The sequence below is a fragment of the Peromyscus eremicus genome, unplaced genomic scaffold (assembly GCF_949786415.1).
Source record: "Peromyscus eremicus unplaced genomic scaffold, PerEre_H2_v1 PerEre#2#unplaced_106, whole genome shotgun sequence".
Classification (NCBI taxonomy): domain Eukaryota; kingdom Metazoa; phylum Chordata; class Mammalia; order Rodentia; family Cricetidae; genus Peromyscus; species Peromyscus eremicus.
In genome coordinates this window covers 470,355-492,178 of record NW_026734345.1, presented here as the reverse complement: position 1 = coordinate 492,178, position 21,824 = coordinate 470,355, and the positions used below count along the sequence as shown (strand labels likewise).

Here is a 21,824-nt window from a genome sequence, read left to right as displayed (position 1 = left end):
GAACACACAATGTGTCCACATGAACTGATTGTCATGGGTCATTTCAAATCTTTACCTTCATATTCTGCTAAGATCATTTCTAAAGGTATTCAAACAAACTACTCATTGACACTGTCCTGGGACCAATTTGCCCAACATTGCTTTCTCCCATGGACCTCAATACCCAGGAATATGAGTTGATGTCATAGGACCTGAGGCTGAGATGTCTTCCGATATATTTTCCAACTAATGTTTTTACCTCTGTTGTGGACCTCAACTGCAGAGCCCTAGAGAGAGACTGCTTGTCATTTCTCAAGGGTAGTGGAATAATCTGGAAAGCAAAGCATCTCATCCACATAAGTGACCCTTCCAGTGGGCAGCATACATAAAAGCAGATCTGTATACATGGGGATCCATTTGATAAACTGGTCTGCATCCACAATGAACACTATGGGCTTAGTGATTTGGAGGCAGAACCTGATGCTCCCTTTGAATTTCGTCTTCTGGCTCATGAACATCCCCCACTTCATGTCCAGTTTCACTCACCCCAAGTGTTTTTGGAGAATGAAAGAGAATGAAGACAAACATGAAGATGTGGTGAGAAGTTGTTTATTTTTCCTTGTTGCAGTTCAGAACCCCATGAAAAAAGAGAACTTCAGCTTTGTTCTGGAGGTGCCGTAAGTGTTTTTCATTTTTCATGTAAATGTCATCATATATAATGCATGATAGGGGTGTGAATGGGCAGAGCAATGCTGTAAGCTTCTGTCCTTTTCTTTCGAACTTATCACCAATAAATGATGCAAAATATATTTTATTTTTTAATAACCACTGTTTTCCCACAATCAAACAGTGAGACATTAATTTTTCTTCCAATTAGCCTCCATTTACAAGGCTGAGAGCCAAGTGAAAGACAGAATTCTTTACTTTGTTCTATCATAGGTAGCCTTTCTTTTCACAGGTGCCATTGTGAGGTAGACAGTGGTGTCCTAAGACAAGAAACTCTAGACTACTACAATGAGTTCAGTAGTCACAAGGTGCATTTCAAGTGTCTTCCTGACTCTGCTAATGTCATGTTTATCAGTGTGTGACTCCTAGTGCAGATACAGGGTCAGTAATATTTGTGCCACGCCTCACTGGGGAGAGTATCCATGAAGCCATTTAGTTAAGCTTTCAGATACTCTGCATGTGATCACTCCACACCTCTGCAGCTGTGAGGAGAAGGATGTATGAGATCTATGTACTGTGAGGTACTTGGCTGTGTCCTTTGTCCTTCCCTCACTTGAACACATGCACAGTCACAGGCTTTTAGGGATTGCAAAGGCCAGATCTATCTCTGTCTTCAAAGTCAAAAAGGAATGTCTGCATTTCAAATGTTGTGTTTTCATCCAGAAAAAGCCAGGATATCACTTAGAGTGGTGGCTGCTTACTCCCCTTCTCACTTGCTATAGTGGCAGGAGCTGCCTGTGGTAGCTGTCAACATTTGAGAACTGGGATGGAGAGGCTACACACTGGGTCATCTCTGCTACTTTAAATATGTATGTGTCTGATGTTTTTATGTCTAAATATTTTATTCTCTGACAGTTACACTATATTTACCTCTGTATCTCTTTCAGTAATTTTACTAAGCACGACTGCATATTTTACCAATAGGGACACTACACACATTTTGTTCTGAGAATTGCTGGCAGTTGTTTCTCAATCACATCACCTTAGGCCATCTTGTAAAATCACATAATCATCATTTCTTAAAGTTGTATGTGTGCAGAATTTTGTTTGTTAGTTGAGTAAGTCTAAACCATTGATGTAAAAACCTGTTTGTGCCAGTATTGTATGATGTATGTAACTAACATTATTCTTTTTGGTCAGGGCTGCTATGCCCATCAATGGTATTTTTTTTATCATACAAATTTCACCTCTCTTTTTCTCTTTATACAAAGAATGGCAGTAAATGTCTGTGGGCGTCAACTCTAAGTCTCTAGATTAATTTTTTAATGTAGTCATTTTCACAGTATTGACTATTTCAATTTATATGCATGGAAGGTTTCCCCATCTTCTAATGACATACTTAATTTCCTCATTATTTTAAACTTTTCATCATTGATGTCCTTCAAGTTTTTATTTAGTTTATTCCACCATATTTCTGAGGCAATTATGAATAAGGTTTTCTTTTTTTATAATTTAGTTTTTATTATTTTATGTACATTGGTATTTTGCCTACGTATATGTCTGTGTAAGGGTGTCAGATCCCTTGGAACAGGAGGCACAGAGAGTTGTGAGCTTCCATGTGAGTGCTGGGAATTGAACCCAGGTCCTCTGTAAGAGAAGCCAGTTCTCTTGACTGCTGATCCCTCGTTCCAGCCCCTAATGAGGTTTTCTTAATTTCTTTCTCAGCAAATGTGTTCTTTGTACATAGGGAAGCAAATTAGTTTTGTGTTAATTTTGCTTTCTGCCATTTTGATGAAACCATTTTCTCTGGAGTGTTTAGGTTCTCAAATAAAGAAGTGTCTTAGTGATTTCCTTTTACTATTTGCGTGACCGGCCAACTTGCTTCCAAATAAGACTTCCAAAGAGTCTTATTTTTACTTATGAATGGCCAACCTTAGCTTGGCCTCTTTCTAGCCAGCTTTTAGTAACTTTAAATATCCCATATACCTTTTGCCTCTGGGCTTTTGTCTTTCGATGTTTCTGTATTTCTTTCTTTACTTCTTACTCCATGACTTGAGGTGTAGCTGGGTGGCTGGCCCCTCGAGTCCTCCTCTCCTCCTTTTTTTGCTTCTTGTTCTTTTCTTCATAGATTTCTTCTCCTTTTTATCCTCTCTGACTGCCAGCCCTGTCTGTCCTTTCTCCTGCCTAGCCACTGGCCATTCAGCACTTCATTAGACCAACCAAGTGTTTTAGACAGATATAGCAACGCAGCTTCACAGAGTTAAACATATGCAACACAAAATTATGCAACATAACTTTGCATCATTAAAACAAATGTTCCCTAGCATAAATAAATGTAGCACATCCAAAAATAATATTCCACAACGGAAGCATATCTTCTTCAAGGGAGGAAACTTTGGCTTCTTGCTTTCCTTTTTACATCCCTTGTATGTCATCTCTTGTCCTTTTCCTTTGGCTAAGACTTCAATCACCACATAGCATAAAATGCTGGAGAAATAAGATGGATATAGTGGTGAACTACTTTAATCCTAGCACTCAGAAGGCAGAGGCAGAGGCAGAGGCAGACAGAACTGTGTGGTTTTGAGGATAGCATGTTTTGCATAGTATGTTCCTGGCCAACCAGAGTTGCCTTCTGTGATAATTTGAAAGAAAATGGCCCCCAAAGCGAGTGGCACTATTAGGAAGTGTGGCCTTATTGAAAAAAGTATGCCATTGTGGGGGCAGTCTCTGATGGCTCTTTTCTCAAGCTTCCCTCAGTGTGACATTCAGTTCCTGTTGCCTCTGAGTCAAGATGTAGGACTCTCAGCTCTAGCACCACTTCTGCCTGTGTTCTGCCATGCTCCCCATTCTGATGATAATGGAGTGAACCACTGAAACTGTAAGCAAGCCACTTCAACTAAATGTTTTTTATTTATGAGTTGCCGTGGTCCTGGTGTCTCTTCACAGCAATAAAGAACCCTAACTACGACATCTTTTATAATTCTGTCCCATCCTCATTCTCAGAATGGATGATATGGATGCCCTTTTCTTGTTCCTGCTTTTAGCAGAAATAGCTATAGTTTCTTTCTGTTTATTACATTGTTGGTTCCTTGTCATAAATATTATTATGTTGGTCTATACTTTAGTTTGCTTTGTTGCTGTTATAAATCACTGACCAAAAGAAAGTAGTAGAGGAGATGTTTTATCTTGCTTTCCCGTCCTGATTACAGTCCATCACTGAAGAAAGACAGGTTAGAAACTTAAGCAGGAACAGAGGCAGGAACCATGGAGGAACATTGCCTACTGGCTTGCTCTCCATGGCTCGTTCAACTTGCTGTCTTGTACAGTCTTGGTCTATATGCCCAGGCGCGGTTTGGACCATAATGAGCCATGCTGTAGGAATCGAGGTACCAATCCCAGCCCCTATCTAGGGTCCTCTGAGAAACTGCTTCTCAGGAGCTAGGGAAATGGGAAAGATATCTATAATAACTTTATACACACAGGCAGATGCTCATCATTCTATGTGCTCTTTATTGTGTTCTTTGTTTCTTCCATCTTTATTCTCCTACCTGCTTTGAAAGGTAAAATCTCTTTTCTCCAGTGGAGTCTCACTGAGAATATTATTAGACACACTTTAGGACCAGTCCTGTGCACAAGAGTAGTTTGATAACACAAAATGGACAGAATGGCATTTTTGTAGACTTTTTGTCTCATTTTGCCTCCCTTGGGCTTTTTTCTGTCTGTTTCTTTTTCATATTTATTATTATACTTTATTTATTTATTTTCTTGATTTTGCATTCCACCCCAAGCTTCCCTTCCATTCCCTCTTCCCAGTTTCCCCTCCTTTATTCTCCCAGGCCTCACCATCCACTCCTTCTACTGTTTATGTTGAGGTATAGGCAGGTATCCCATGAATATCCTGAGCCATGGTTTATCAAGCTGCAGTGAGACCTGGCACCCCTCCTCCACCAAGGTTCAATCCAGCAGGAGGAAAGGGTCATCATTGCAGGCCACAAAGTCAGAGATATCTGCCCACTCTCACTGCTAGGTGTCCTACGTGAAGACCAAGTTACACAATTGTAACATACAGGCAGAGAGTGTAGATCAGTCCCATGTAGGCTCCCTGGTTGTCTGTTCAGTCTCTGTGAGGCCTTCTGATCCTAGGTTAGTTGATTATGTGTGTTTTCTTGTGGTATCCTTGATATCACTGAGTCCTACAATCCTTCCCCTGGACTTTCTTCAGGATTCCCCATGCTCTGCTAATGTTTGACTGTTACAATTTGTCCCGCCTACAAGATATGTTGGGGTAAAGATGGTGCAGAAATTGTGGGAGTGACCAACTGATGACTGGCATAGCTGGAGACCCATATCCTGAGAGGGAGTTCCCCCACGTGAGCCAGGACTCAGAAGTGGGATATCCCAGAGACCTAGGATAGAACCAAACATGAATGGCAAAAAAGTCAATGAAATGATTCCTGATTATATTCTGCTCTACTCGTAAATTGATGTCTAGTCCAACTGTTTTAAGAGAGCCTTCACCAAGCAATTTATGGAAACAGATATCCTTTTGGTTTTTGATGTTTATTTTGATTTTCATTTTTGTGGTTTATTTTTTTTTTTTGCAGAGCTGAGGACTGAACCCAGGGCCTTGCACTTGCTTAGAGCTCTACCACTGAGATAAATTCCCAAAGTCTTTTGTGGGTTTTTTTTTTATGCATTTTTATTCTACTCTTTTTGATTTTGTTTATAAAGAAAAATAGAAAAATAATATAGAGGTAGGTGGGTAGGGAGTTGGGGAGGACCCAGAAGAAATTAGGAGAGGAGAAAATCATTACCAAAATACACTCTAGGAAAAAATACAGTTTAATAGTAGGCAATCCCACCATATTTAAAATGGAGAAGAGACAGTCTGCTCAAGAAATGCTAGTGGAAAACCTGCCATCTAGAGGTCGAAAAGAAGTATCTTCCAACGATTGTCCTGCTTCAAAATCAAGTCCAAATGGATCAAAGACTTTAGTGTAAGTCCAGAAAACATGAAACTGAAAAAGACAACAAGGAGAAAACACTTAAAGATATCGAATAATTCAGGAAATAAGACCACAAACTAACAACTGTGATTGCATAAAAGTAATTTTGTCTGCATTAAAAAATTTATGAGCTGGGTAAGGGGCACCCTACAAACAGATGGAAAAATATCTACTGTCTATAAGAGACTGAAGAATATCTAGAATATAGAAAGAATTAATACACTGTGGCTGTAGACACAGTTCAGCATTTAAGAACACTTGCTGTGCTATCAAAGAACCTGAGTTCAGTTTCAACCACCCATGTTGGCAGGCACCTTAAAAACCACTTAAAATTCCAGCCCTGAAGGATCCAGCTTCCTCTTCTGGCCCCCATGAGAACTGCATTCTCAAGTCCCCTGCAGATACACACACACATATGTTTTATCAAATGTACATCTAGTGCTCATATACCCGTGGTGAAATTCTCTGTCAAAGTGGACAAGAACACATTTCTTATTTTTGTGACAACCACTCCCATTAACATTTTAGGTTTTTTTTCAAGCTCCCAAGCATCTCGTGTTTTTCCAACCTTACAACATTGGGGAATTGTCAAGCTATATCTGGAAAGACATGAAATGCATGATAGTCCTTGTATTAACTACAAAGCATTCATCTATAGAGCATTATTCATACTGAACACTGTGCCCTTATTTTCAGAATACCAACTCAAAACCACCAGTTTGTTCTGCCTTTTGCTTTTGCTGTGGAAGAAATCAACAGGAGTTTATATCTTCTACCAAATGTATCTCTTATATCTGTCTTCTTCCAAAACAATTATGATGATAAAGAAGGACTTCAAAATTTCATAAACAGTCTTGCAGAAAGGCATATTTTTCTCCTTAACTACATCTGTGAACATCAGACCAAATGTATAGTAGCAATTACAGGACCAATGTTAGCAATATCTGTGAGGGTGACTCCAATTCTCCAGCTCTACAGATATCTACAGGTGAGATTGTTTGGGTGCGAAAGAATGGATTTTTTTTCCCTTAGTTGGCATAGCCTGATACTAAGGAGGAAATGAGGGGGAGATTGACTTCACATTTGTGTAAATCAGTTTCAAGGGTGATTAATCAGGCACTCAATGGGACATTCACAATTCATTAGATAATGTAGCTAGAGTTTTTCTCTCCAGGTGCCACGAAGTCCCATAGCCCACTTATAAAATCAACATACAGACACTTATATTATTTAAACTTCTCGGCCATTAGTTCAATCCTACCACTGTCTAGCTCTTCCTCTTATACTCAGCTCATTTCTGTTCATCTATATGTCGCCATGTGTTCCATGGCTTTACCTGTTGCCTTTACATGATGCTCCCTGGATGGCAGGCTGGCGTCTCTCTCCGCCTTCCTGTTCTCTCAGTTCTCCTCTCTGCTAGTCCCGCCTATACTTCCTGCCTGGCTACTGGCCAATAAATGTTTTATTTCTCAATCAATCATCCATCGCACTTCCCCTTTTCCTTTTTTTTTCAAAAAGGAAGGTTTTAACTTTAACATAGTAAAATTACATATAACAAAACAATTATCAAATAAGAATTACAGTTACAATACTAAAGAAGATATCCTATCTATCTTATATTTGTGAGTCTAAGGTTTTATATCTAACTTACCTTTTATCATAACTGAGGAAATTATAACTATCTACTCTTCAACTACATCAAAGACCCCAGAAGGATATACTATTACCTGAGAAATGGGAGAAGGATGCAAGCAACTTTTGGGAGTCTTGCAGGATAGACAGAGACAGCTGGCAACCTGGACAGTCATCCAATGTTCCTCTGTAAAGTTGAAGCTTCTGTCTTTAGCCCACAGGCCTAGAGTCTCTCAGTCACTTCTCTCAGTGTCCTGTAGAATGTGTGGCAGTTTCCTCTGTGAAGCAGGAACCTGAAGGACCATTTCGCCAAGCAAAGTTCAGTGGTCAACTTCCTATGGGTCCTGCATGTCCAGTTGATCAAGCAGTCCAGGCAAGAACAGTTTCTTGCCCAAATGGCTATTTTTGCCAAGGTGAAGATAAACTCCATATGGAGTGTCTTCGATGCCCATCCTCCTCTCTGAAGTAAATTGGTGCTGCCAGGAGCAGACATGTCTCATTGTCCAGAAAGTCTAAATTTTTAAAACATTTTCAATGCCATATTCTATAGTTCTTTGAAGTGTTTGAAGATTACCTACCTAATTGAATTATATCTATGTATACCTAGAAAACAATATGACTATAAGTTTGACTATCATAGAAGACTAATTAATAATCTGAATTTCTTAATTGTCCATTAAAATTTATATGAGTTATATAAACCTAATACCTCAAACAAGAATAGAAATATATGTACAGTATAACAAAATTAAGTTTAAACTTGTATCAATAATCTAAAATCCATAGCAATGTGAAATATTTTAAACAAGTTGATCTTTAAAAGTAGATTCAATAATGTACCCTTTCATCCTATCATATCTATATCATATCCCCTTTTCTTCTTTAGAAAGAGATCACATTTATAATCAACCTGATTTAAATAAAAATATTGGTTTTTCTCTGTCCCACACCAGAGGGCTCTTCTGATATGGGACAAAAGAATTTCTTAACCTTTTTATTTTTTAAGTAATATGTTTGGGTTTAGAGAAGGAGTGAGCCAATTCCATCTCCAAAGCCAGCTTGGTATATTTGGAAATTTGGGCATAGCTTCTCTTACTACTTCCTGCTGGAGGGGGGCACTGTATCTTATGGGGACACAAAGAAAATTTTAGGATTATGGAGTGGTCTGTGAGGGTGTATTGTCTGAGCCAGTTGTCTTCAAACCATTCTGGATGTTGGATCATCTGGGCCATAGTGTCATTGGAGACTTTTCAGGAGGTCTTGGCTGGTCAAACCTGATGTATCTTAATCTGGAAAGAATCCATAGCCTTTGGCTTTCTGTGGGAACAAAAGCAGAGTCTCCTTTACAAAGCAACATATCCTTAGATTCAAATTTTGAAGTCAAGGTATCTTTAAAATATACATATTGGTTTAACTCAAGAGCTTTTATGATCAAATATTTTTTTGCAGTTAGAAATCCCAAAGACAACATACTCCAGATTCTCTGTGTAATATCCATCTTTACATGGCTTATTTTTTATACTACCTTTACTGTCTCTTTAAAAACTTTATTTTTAAAAACTATTTCTTTATATAACTGTATATATTCTTTTTTTCTCTTTTAAGCCTACACACATTTTTACACACATTGTAAAGCATTTAAAGTCTTGTTCCATCTGAATCTGTCTTGTTATGAATCTATTGTTTTAAACTGCAGCATTTGTAAGACTGAAATGGCCGCTGTGGCTGGTGGCTTGTGGCTCTGTCCACCTCAGCTTCCCAACATGGTGGTGGTATGTTTACCAGCGGCTCTGGGAGCCATCAACTCTTAGAAACAGTTGTTTCATGTTTTGATCAAAGCGGCATGTAGTCCAGAAACCTTTTTTTTTTTTTGTACTAGCAAAGATTAAATCCACCAAGCAGCATAATATGCCACTTGTAGATGCCTCATTCCCACCATACTGCTGGTCAAACATACAGACTGCCACTAATTTTAGAGAGACAACTAGGAAGCTGTTTTTAGCTCCATTTTAGAATCTTTTTTGGTCAGGTTTTAGGTGGAAACTCTTGCCAACCAGTTGGGCTCCATTTGTAGCTGGAGAGCGTTTCTCCAGGTCCCACCAAGCAAGGGCAGTCCAACAGCCCACTTGGAGGGACCTGAAGAGAAGCTCTCCAACTACAAGTTGATATATAGATGAGAAGAAGAATTAGCAGTCAAGGGGATTTTCCTTGAACAAATTGTAGAAAGGTGATTTTTTTTCAGGTTTCTAACAGTTTAGTGTAACTGTAGTAATAGGAAAAAATTGTCTTCCTGTCGTTTCAAACTGGTGCTTCACACACCTCAGGGCTTCCATTGAGATTTCTGACAATCCTCTACCTCATGCTATGTTTTATGTCCTTTAGCTCACCTATGGACCTTTCCATCCTATCCTGAGTGACGGTGAACAGTTTCCCAATCTGTATCAGATGGCCCCCAAGGACACAGCTCTGGCCCTGGCCATGGTCTCTTTGATGTTTCACTTCAACTGGAACTGGGTTGGGCTGGCCATCACAGATGATGACCAGGGTCTCCAATTTCTCTCAGATCTGAGAGGAGAAACTGAAGTCCAAAGAGTCTGCTTAGCTTTTGTGATCGTGATCCCAGTGAACATGGAGTTATACATGTCAAGAGCTGAAGTGTATAACAAGCAAATTGAGGCATCATCTACAAATGTTGTTATCATTTATGGTGACACAGACAGTACTCTAGCTGTATGCTTTAGAATGTGGGTATCACAGGGTATACAGAGAATATGGGTCACCACCTCACAGTGGGATGTCACTACAAGTAAGAGAGACTTCACAGTTGATTCATTCCATGGGACTCTTGCTTTTGCACACCATCATGCTGAGATTTCTGGTCTTAAAAATTTTGTTCAGACATTGATCCCTTCCAAATACACAGACATAACGCTGGCAGGACTGGGGTGGATGTACTTTAGCTGTGAAGCCTCCACATCTAACTGTAAGACACTGGAGAACTGCTCATCTAATGTCTCACTAGAATGGTTAATGCTACAGATTTTTGACATGGCCTTTAGTGATGATGGTTATGATGTATACAATGCTGTATATGCTGTGGCCCATGCTCTCCATGAAATGCTTCTTCAACAAGTAGAAAACCAGCCAATCAATACTCTCAGAGCACTGGATTCTGACTGCTCACAGGTACTGTATCTTCCAATGGATGGTACTAGGTGTCATCAATGTTATAATCTTTAAAGAGTCTCTCACATGCTGAAACCAATATTTATCATATACGTGATGGTCACTATAAGGGATGGTTTGTATAAGTGTACTCAACTGATTCTGACCCCACTGTAGGCTCTGTAGACCTTATCCCGCTTGATTTTCTGAGAGCAATATCACAGAAAATTTTGCTGAGATTCAGTTCAATACCTACTTTTTTACCTGTGTGTGAGTATATCTGATTGTCTTTATGTCTTTGCGATTGTTTCCATGTATGTGTATTGTATCTTTGTGAGTGTCTAAATGCATTTCTGTGCCTTTGTATGGTTGTGTATAGATGTGCTTCTTTGAATATATGAGTATCTCTCTCCTGTGTTTGTGCATGACTGTGTATATCAGCATAGATTTGTTCTGTGTACATATGTCTCTTTGTGAATGTTTGTATCAGTGTGTGTCTCTCTGTGTGTGTTTTGTGTCTTTATGTGCCTGTGTGTTTCTGTGTCTGTGTTTGATTGCTTAGGTCTGTCTGTAAGTGTGTGTTAGTGTGTATGTGTGTGAATGAGTGTGGCTGTATTATGTGTGTGCCTCTGTATGGGTGTCTGTGTGGAAGTGTTTGTGTGTGTGTGTGTGTGTGTGTGTGTGTGTGTATGGTGCATATTTATGTTTGATGTTTGTGTGTATGTCTGTTTGTGTTTGATGTTTTCCCTGAGAGAACTAAAATTCTAGGAACACAATAACTTTATTTATTCACATGCTTTCATTGAGTTACTCCCTTGGGCACCTTCAACAAAGTTGCCACAGGATGAAATAAAATCATTTTTAGACTTAAAATAAAGGAATATAGAATAAAGAATGTTGCCTATCTTTCAGCTTCACCTATTTCTGAAGAAGATGCACTTTGTTAATCCTCCTGGAGATGTAATAAATATGAATCAGAAAGAAAAACTGCAAGCAGAGTATGGCATTTACTACATTTGTAATTTTCCCCATGGTGTTGGACTTAAGGTGAAAATAGGAGAGTTTAAGCCATATTTTCCACACGGTCAACAGCTCCATTTATATGAAGATATGATAGAGTGGGCCACAGGAAATAGACAGGTGGGTCTGACTAAAATGTACTGATGCACACCTCACAGTTGTAACCACTCTCAAGTGAGGCCATTTGTGTTTCCCCGTGACTTATTGAAATTAGATGGATGATCATATAAAGACATAATTTTAAACTTCAAGATGATGTTTCTTCCCTTCAGATTGTAAAAATGTTTTTTTGGTAAGTTTTTGAAAACCTAAGACACACATATGATATATTTTTATCATATAACCAACACTCTGATTTATAAGCAAATATAAAACTAGATATGACCAACATTTGATTTTATTCCCAGTAAATTTATCAATATTCTCTTGGTACTATTCTGATTGCTGCCCATTGATTTTCTTCTCTTCTGTTGAATCTCTAATCCACATGCTGAAAAGACTGAAGCTATTTGTAAGGAAAGATTTGGAACTAAAAACAGATATGCAAGTCATTAATTCATAATCTAAAATTTATTCAAGTACATTGACCAAGAGGTCCTAAATTGCCTACTTGTCTAACAATACATTCATATTTTCATGGGCCACCTTAGATATTTTATTAATTATAATTTGTTTTTTATACTTTTTATGTATATGGATGTTTTGCCTGTATATATCTGTTCCATATGAGTATTAGGTATGTAAGTATGCCCGGAGAGGGATTATGATACCCAGGAACTGAAGACAATTTTGAGCCTTAGTGTAGGAGTTGGGGGATTGAGCAGCAAGTGTGATATGTTGCTGAGCCACCTCTCCAGCCCTCAATCATAATTTCTAAAGTAACCCTTCATTAGAAGAGCATTTCTTTGTGCCTTAATTCTTGCATAACTCATTTAAACAAACAAACGGAAAACAAACAAAAAGATTTGTATTATTTCCTTATTTGATTGGACAGGCACTCATAGTTATCATAACTTGGTTTTGAGAAAATTTGTAAATAAAATATCCCATTACGTGTCCCCAGATATATTATAGGTATTGATTCTGATGTATCTGGTTTTATAGTATCTGAACTACGTTGCCTACTACAATGTTATGTGTTGAGTTTGAAAGGGGTTTACTTCCAGAAAGTGTGCAAACTTAATCTGAAGTGATATCTCAAGTTGCTCAGATAGAGTTAAATCAAGAGTTAATATTCTATTTTCACAGTGATGAGAAAATTATGCTCAGAGAGAGAACAGCCAAATGGGGAGAAGTTTTAGCTACTAGCCTATACCACCAGATCAGAGGAGAGCAATGAATCACAAGTCTGCTTCTACCAGGCCTATCTTGAAGGAACATTACAAAAACATCAACCAAAAGGAATAGAGAGGACTAAAAAAAAAATCCAACATGTGTCATACTCTGGATATGCAAATTGTAATGCAGAAATGAAACTTGCAAACAGTGAGGCAGCAGGACTGCAAATGATACACTCATAGGCTTAAGTGACAGTGAATTCAATGACACACCAAACAAAGACTTCAAAGAATAATTGTAAGAATGTTCCAGAACAGGGACATAATGGGAGAGCAAGGAAAGAGATACCATGATAAATGAAGACATCATGAGAATAAGAAGAGGCAGGGTGCTGGGGAAGCTGTCAGGAATTCACAAGGATGACCTCTTCTTGGACGACTGGCAATAGTCAAGAGGGTGTCTGGACTGGTCTACTCTGGTGACTGGTCTAGGGAATAATCTACTTGTCATCATAGAGCCTTTATCTGACTGATGGAAGCCAAAGCAGAGATCCACAGCCTGCCTGGCGCAAGGCAGAGCTCTGAGAATCCAATCAATGAGAGTGGGCAGAGGACGTCGAGATCATGATGAGAAAACATGCAGAGATGACCAGCCACACAAGTAGAAACCCATGCTGTGGACCAATTGCTATGGAGCTCCCATAGGACTAGACTAGGACATCTGGATATGGGAGTAGTAGTTTAGCTTGAACTGTTTGGGGGACATCCAGGCAGGGGGATAGGGATCTGTCCCTGGTGCATGGGCAGGCTTTTTGGAGCTCAGTTCTTAGGGTGTGACACTTTGCACAGCCTTGGTGCAGTGGGGAGGGGCTTGAAGTTGCCTCAGTTGAGTGTGCCAGGCTCTGCTGACTACCCATGGGAGACCTTGATTTGGAAAATGTAGGGATGGAGGGTGGCTTGGGAGGGAAGGCTGGGGGATGGGAAGAGGGAAGAGGTAGGTTCTGTGGTTGATATGTAAAGTGAATAAAAAAATTTCTTAATAAAAAAATGAAAGAAGAAAAGAATGTTCCAGGAAATCAAAGAGCATATAAATTACCTCTAAGGACAATTCAATTAGTTCACAAACACTTGGAAACAATGGGAAATTGAGAGAGGATGTGACAAAAATTCAGTAGAGTTACAATAACAATGAAGAATTCAGACTAACATTCTGAAAATGAATGACACAACAATTCCAACAACAAATTGTATAAAACATGTTTCTCTGAACATGTCTCAAGTAGAAGTCAGGCTTTCAGGACTTGAAACAAGATAGAGGATTTATAATTCAAACTATGACAAAGATAAAACAATGAGGAAGGATGAAGAAAACACAAGAGACTTAGGGGACGTCAGTAAAAGACCAAATTAAGAAAGCACAGGCACAAGAGCAGGACAACATGTGAAAGGATCAAAGGTATTTTTAATAAAATGACAGCCAAAATTTTACCAAATGCTGGAGAAATATGGCCATCCCGATACAGGAGGCAGTCAAAGTGCCTAACAGACAGGTTTATTAAAGGACCTGCCCCTTTTGAAGATTACTTAAAATCTCAGTTATGCAGAACAAAGAGGAATTTTAGGTTACAAGAGAGAAGGTCAATTTCATTGAAAGTCTCCATCATAATGACAGTAGCTATATTCATAGACACTTTAAAAGGAGGAATGATCAGTTATGTGTTTCAAACAGAGACAAAATTTCCAACTTCAATTACAATACCCAGCAAAGCTGTCCTTCATAATTTCAGGGAGATAGAAAAACTTGTAATGGTGAACACAAATTGCAGGAATATATAGCATATGTAGCTACTGGAGCATCACTAAGGAAGACACTTCAGGAGTGTCTTTACACTTCATACTCCTTCACACTGAATATTCAGTTAAACAGTAGATGTCACAGGTATATGTAGACTACACTAGATCACTAGACAGAAAATCAAAGGTTTGAAATACATAAAAACTTACAAACACACAAATTGACAATAATCACCAAATAACTTTCATTAGTAACTGAATGAATAATCCAACTCTCTAATCAAAGGACACAGACAAGGAATTTAAAAAAAACCCACAATACTCTGTTTCTCAGAAGGAAAACACTGCACTCATAAGGAAGAACAGAGTCTCAGCAGTAAAGAAAAAAGACCATTCCAGGTAAAGTGAATCAGAAAGAAGAAAATTGTAGTTCAATCAATGAGAATGGATAGAGAAATTCTCAAGTAAATACTGGCAAACAGGTCTGAACAGCACATCAGAAAGATCAACTCCTATACACAAGATGACTTTATTACAGGGATGTAAGGCTGTTTCAACATGTGCAAATCAATCAAGTATAATATGTGACATAAATATACACTAAGATAGAAATTATATCCTCATGAAAAAGATACTAAAAAGGTCTTGAGCAATGTCCAGAATCCCTTCAGGGAAAGCAAAAAAAAAACACATTTGAAAAATAGAAAAGATATTTTTTCACAAAATAAGTTTCTGTAAAACAGAAAATAGAAAACATTGTACTACATGGAGAGAAACTCAAAGCATTTCCACTAAATTCAGAAATCGAATCAAGTGTGGTGGTGCTTCCCAGAATTAATGAGCAACTAAAAACTAGGTCACCAATATGACCAGAGACCAATTAGATGGAGACATTTTCTCAATTAAGTTTCTCTTTTTTCTTGTAGCTCTGCTTTGTGTCAAGTTGACAAAAACGAAGCTACACAATGGGTGGGTAGGGTGTTCAGTTCAGGCATTCCAGTGGTGACACAACATATACTCCTAGATCTTCCTGAACTTTTAGTAGTTCAGAAGCACCTCTACACTTCATCAGTTTGTTCTCATATATGCATGTCTTGTCTTGTACAAAGTACTGAAAGAAATGTGTTCACTCAGGTCATGTATAGAAAGAAAACTTGTTAACTTCTCAACATGATGAGATGCTATAACTATTGAAGGAGTAGTCAAACTCCTGGCCCAGCATCTGTCTGCTTTTCCTCAGATGCCCTCTGCTGTGTGCAGTGTTGATTGTCACCCTGGATTCAGAAAATTCCAACAAGAAGGAATGGAAGCCTGCTGTTTTGATTGCACCCCCTGCCCAGCAAATGAGATTTCCAATGAGACAGGTAAGTGTTGACCGCAGGGAGAAATACTTCAGACTGACTGACTTCTGCTATCCACCCTGCACTTTCAAAGGGGCCTGGAAGGGTGCTGCACTGCTGTGTGGTATTCACCAGAGAAGACTGCAAAGACATAAATTTAAGCCAAATAAAGTAATCATTAGCTGGATTTCAACTACAGTTGATGTGCAGGACCCCAGTGTAGCACTGAGCGTTTCTCAGGGTGAGATTTTAAGCAAAAGAACCATGTTCTGGGTTGACATACTTCAGTTACCAAGAAAAGTGAGCCAAAAGCAGATCCACAGATGATAAAAAGCCAAGTTAGTACATTTTGAGACTTTCCCAGAATTATAAGGACTATGATGGATTAGACATTTGCTTCAGTTTGGCAGGTGGTACTGCTAGGTGGTGAGTTTTAAATTCTGAGTGGCACTTCTATCATGGATTCAGTTTTGCTAAAGAGGGTCTGTGGACCTACTAAGTTCTGTGGCCTTTTATAGCACAAATAAAATTTTTTTTCCTAATTTTGTTTTACAAGTATGTAATCAAAAATAATGTCCTTATAAATAACAACCTGTGCCTTCACATATACCCTTCACTCACTGTATAATCATTGCTGGTAGTATTTTGTAAAAGAAAGTGTCTTGAAAAATCAAACAGCCCTGTGAGGAAATTCTACTCTATATCTGTCCGATGATTATATCCCTGTAAAGGTACATGTAGACTAGATTGTAGTCATGAGTCTTTATAAATATTTGGTTATTCATTTATCCTCCTTGAATGTATGTATGTATTCCTGTGTGAGTTTATGTTCAGGAGATTGTGGAGGCCCAAACAGTGCATACAAGCCCCTGGACCTTGAGTTACAGACAGGTATAAGCTTCCTCATGGATGCTGAGTCCAAACTCTTGTTCTCTGCAAGAGCTGTAAGCACTCTTTTTTTTTCCTTTTTCTTTATTAAGAAAATTTCTACTCACTCCACATACTATCCACAGACCCACCTCCTCCCTCATCCCACCCCCAGGCCCCTTTCCCAAGGCACCCCACATCCCCACATCCCCCAAATTGAGTTCTCCCATGGGAAGTCAGGGAGCCCAGCACACTGAGCCTAGGCAGGTCCAAGCCCCTTCCCACTGCATCAAGGCTGTGCAAGGTGTCACACCACAGGGGAGTCTTTGCCCTGGAGGAGATGGGAACTGGGGATAGGCTGCGGGAAAGGTAGGGGGCGGGAGGTGGGAGAATCCATGGCTGACATGTAAAATTAAATTAAATTATAAAATAAAAAATATAAGAACAGTTAGCAAGAAACCTGAGCCATTAGGCCAAACAGTTTAAATAATAAAAAAAATAAATAAAAAAGACAATTGAGGAGTTGGAGAGATGTCTCAGCAGTTAAGAGCGTGTGATGCTCTTCCAGAGGTCCTATGTTCAATTTCCAGAAACCACATGGTGGCTCACAACTATCCATAGTGAGATTCACTGCCCTCTTCTTGTGTGCAGGCATACATGCACGCTGAGCACTCTATATATAATAAATAACAAAATCTTAAATAAAGGTATTTAGGGTCAATGAGAAGAGTTAGCAGGTAAATCTCTTGGCACAAGTTTGATTACCTGAACTCAATGTAGGAAGCCCATTGAAATGAGATGGAGCCAACTCCTAAAAGATGCCTTCTTGACAACTTCCACTTTACACACACAAACACACACACACAAAATACTCACACACATGTGTAAAACATAAACAGATTGTAATAAAATTATTTTAAGATAATAACTATAAAGGGCATTTATATTAATGAATACCAACAAAAAATTAACAAAAACTTGATGTTTATGAATATTTGAATTAGGCATATTTAGAGGGTAGTAAGTCCATACAGGGCCAGGTCCATGTGAAGGCCACTGGAGGCATCTGATGCCCTTTGTACCAGATTTACTGGTAGTAATATGGTACTTCACATGTTCTGGTAACTGGACTTAGGCCCCCTGTAAGAGCAGACCATGTTCTTAACACTTAGCCATCTTTCCAGTCCCTTAAAGAACAACAAACAAAAAAAGGAATCAAATGCTAGGTTGGTTTTATTCATGGAATGACTTAAAATCCTGGAAGCACATCATTGCTCTACATTATTATCCACAGTTTACCACAATTACAATCATATTTCCCTTACTTGCTGTTGTGGAAATTACAACTTAGGAAGGGAGTATTATCGTTCAATTCAAATATTCTGTGTTACCACTCTCACTTGGGAGTTCTCATGTTGTCTTGTTCATGCTGTTTTACCAATAACTACTTCACCACTGAGTACATTAGTAGAACCCAGGTCTGTTGGAGTCCACAGAGGTTTCCTAGTGATATCTGAGCTTACTTCACCATCAGGGCTGCATAAGAGGATGATTGGACCTCAGGCCTGGGTACTAGCTGTTTGGTAGGGTCTACATTTAGTTGGATCTAGTAAGGGGGAGGTCTTTTGCATCCTCCCTTGTCACTGATATAAAAAGCCCTTTGGAATAAAGTTCTGGGCTCGTGGATCAGGATCTAGGCTCCTCTGAGGCTATCCTGTGTTTCTGTCTCTCTCTCACACTCTTCCCTCTATATTTCTATCTAAATCACTTATCCCTCACTCCCCAAAAACACCCAAGTGGAAAGTCCCCAAAGAAGTCTCATGTAGAAAGAAATTAGGGAAGGAAGTAGGTGCTGTGTGCTCACAAAGGTGGTGATATAAGATACAAGACTTCTGGGTGTTACATATGTATCGAGTTTTCTACCTTAATACTAGGATTATTTCATTTTATAAACTGTTTAGTGTCCCCGTTCCCTGATGAGGACACAACTAAGGGCATCATATTTAATTAATTTTTCTTGACAACTTCATACATCTGTATAAAACCTCTCTCTCTCCTAATTCTATTTCCCATATATCACATGCAACAAAAACTCTCAAACTCATGAGCTCTTTTTCATTTACTATTTTCAAACACTCATTTTCATTTACTGCTTTCACATACATATGCACTTGCATGCATAGACACAATAGATTCAATTTGTTGTTGCTCAGCTACTCATGTGTTTGGTTATGATCATATGAGAATAAAAAAAAGCTATAAGAAGTTTCATCCTGGATAAGACCGAGTCTCCATCTCTCATGAGGGCATCACTTCTAATTCAGACAGAAAGATTCATGTTATAGTGTATCATTAGGATCTGTGTTTGTCCTTGAAGAAGATAGGCAGTATGAAATGGAAGCATTGCTCTTCAGAAAAGTCTCAATTAAATCTTTATCAATAAAGTATGTGGATGTTGTAAAGTTTCCAAAATACACTGGAGTGGCCTGTCCATAAGAAATGCTGAAGTTCCACTAACAATACTTTTGTTTTCTGCATCAGATATGGATCAGTGTACGAAGTGTCCAGAGGACCAGTATGCCAATGCAGAGCAGAACCACTGCCTGTATAAAGATGTGACCTTTCTGGCCTTTGATGACCCCTTGGGGATGACTCTGTCCTGCATGGCCTTGTGTTTGTCTGCACTCACCATTCTGGTTCTTGGAATTTTTGTGAAGCACCAAGACACTCCCATTGTGAAGGCCAATAACCTCACTCTCAGCTACATCCTGCTCATCTCCCTCATCTTCTGTTTCCTCTGTTCCTTGCTCTTCATTGGCCGTCCCAACTCAGTCACCTGCATCCTGCAGCAAATAACATATGGAGTTTCATTCACTGTGGCTGTTTCCACTGTGTTGGCCAAGACAATTACTGTGGTTTTGGCTTTCAAAGTCACTACTCCTGGAGGAAGGATGAAGTGGCTCCTGGTATCAGGGGCACTTACCTACATTATTCCCATCTGCATCATCATCCAAATTATTCTCTGTGCAATCTGGCTGGGAACTTCTCCTCCCTCTGTTGACATTGATGCACACTCTGAGCATGGCCACATCATCATTGTGTGCGACAAGGGCTCAGTAACTGCTTTCTACTCTGTCTTAGGATACCTGGGCTCTCTGGCCCTGGGGAGCTTCACTGTGGCTTTTTTGGCCAGGAATCTCCCTGACACATTCAATGAAGCCAAATTCTTGACATTCAGCATGCTGTTGTTCTGCAGTGTCTGGGTCACTTTTCTCCCTGTCTACCATAGCACCAAGGGCAAGGTCATGGTGGCTGTGGAGGTCTTCTCCATCTTAGCCTCCAGTGCTGGCTTGCTGGGATGCACCTTTGTCCCCAAGTGCTATATCATTTTGCTAAGACCAGAGAGAAATTCTCTACAAAAGTTAAGAGAGAAAACATTTTCCAGAACTCACATTTCATAAATTTTAACTGACAAATGTAATGTTGGTACAGAACCACCTATTAGGATACAATGCAAGGTTATTTATTAGCTAGTGACTCTCACTGTTTCTTCTAATGGTGTTTTTTATCAGTGTCATGTATACTGCTTTTATCTATTTTGTCTCCCATATGCTTATGTCGCTAGAGTTTTCCTGCCTGGCCCACAGTCAGGACAAATCTCTATCACCTGCCAGTCCCACAGCCGTCAGACCCAACCAAGTAAACACAGAGACTTATATTGGTTACAAACTGTATGGCCGTGGCAGGCTTCTTGCTAACTGTTCTTAAAGCTTAAATTAATCCATTCCCATTAATCTATACCTTGCCACATGGCTCGTGGCTTACCGGCATCTTCACATGCGGCTTGTCATCATGGCGGCGGCTGGCAGTGTCTCTCTCACTCAGCCTTCCATTTCCCAGCTTTATTCTCCTCCTTGTCCTGCCTACACTTCCTGCCTAGCCAATGGCCAATCAGTGTTTTATTTATTGACTAATCAACACATTTGCCAGATATTGGTGAAATTATTAAGGTCACTCCACATAGTTAAAAGGAGATTTATTTAATGGCGTAACTTACAAATTAAGGGATAGGTAGGTCTCGGGTTCTGGGGAAGGTGTATCACAGTCCAGCAGTGTTCTCTGGAGCTCTGCTTGGTCCACCTCCACTATCCAGGGTCCCGGAACCAAGAGAGCGCCCGCCAATCCAGATCTCGGGTCACCAGGCGCCGCCCTTGGCCCCGCCTTGTAGGCGTGACAGTTGCCGAAGTCTCAATGGGGGTTGGAACTTCCAGATCAAAGCTGGAATGGCTACCCACTACATGCTTCCACTCAGCCACCTATTTTTACAGGACTTGGCTTTTGGACATTAGTGAAGAGTGGAAGTGTTCTCTTTGTCACTAATATGTAATAAGATTTGAAATTAACTCAGAGGTTTCTTTTTGATATCTTAGTGAATGTAAGACTTTGACAGCAATTGATTATTGGGGAAATTGAAGGAATTTTGTGACCTCATGTTTGCAGATGAAGGCAAAACAATGTTACCCCTTGTAGGGGGAAGACTAGAGAATCCTGATGCATCCTGGGAGTTAGAGAAGTAGAACTTAGGTGTGAGAGGGATGTTTCAATAAAGAGATGTTGCAGAATATTGCAGAAGCTGGAGAGATATCTCAGCCGACAAAATTATGTACTGTTCTTGTAAAGTGGCAGAGTTCAATACACAGACATCATAAAATGTAGTTCACATCCACCTGTCACAGTAGCTGCAAGGGATCAAAGTCCTCTTTGGGCCTCTGAAGACTCTTTTACACACACATGCACATAAAAATACACTCAACACACACACACACATTCGCACACACATATATACAACACACACACACACACACACACACACACACACACACACACACACACCAGAATCCAAACCTTTTCTGTCTATCACTAGAGAATAAACAAATAGACTTCTATGGGTTAAGAATGAAATAAAATATACTAAGATAAAAGAAAAAATAACACATTAGATTGAACAAAACAAACAAAAAGAAGAAAAGAATCCCAAGAAAAGTTAGATAAATCAGAGACCCACTTGGTTGTACATT

General features: G+C 39.3%; 1 protein-coding gene across 1 annotated transcript; it reads left to right on the top strand.

Annotated features, from left to right (window-relative positions):
• The first annotated feature begins 459 nt into the window (after positions 1-459).
• Positions 460-20,207, top strand: LOC131901529 (vomeronasal type-2 receptor 116-like). Its single transcript, XM_059252644.1, has 6 exons — positions 460-656; positions 6,348-6,639; positions 9,666-10,469; positions 11,361-11,588; positions 15,780-15,903; positions 19,288-20,207. The coding sequence occupies exons 1-6, from the start codon at positions 460-462 to the stop codon at positions 20,205-20,207; spliced, it is 2,565 nt and encodes an 854-aa protein (XP_059108627.1).
• The last annotated feature ends 1,617 nt before the right edge of the window (positions 20,208-21,824 follow it).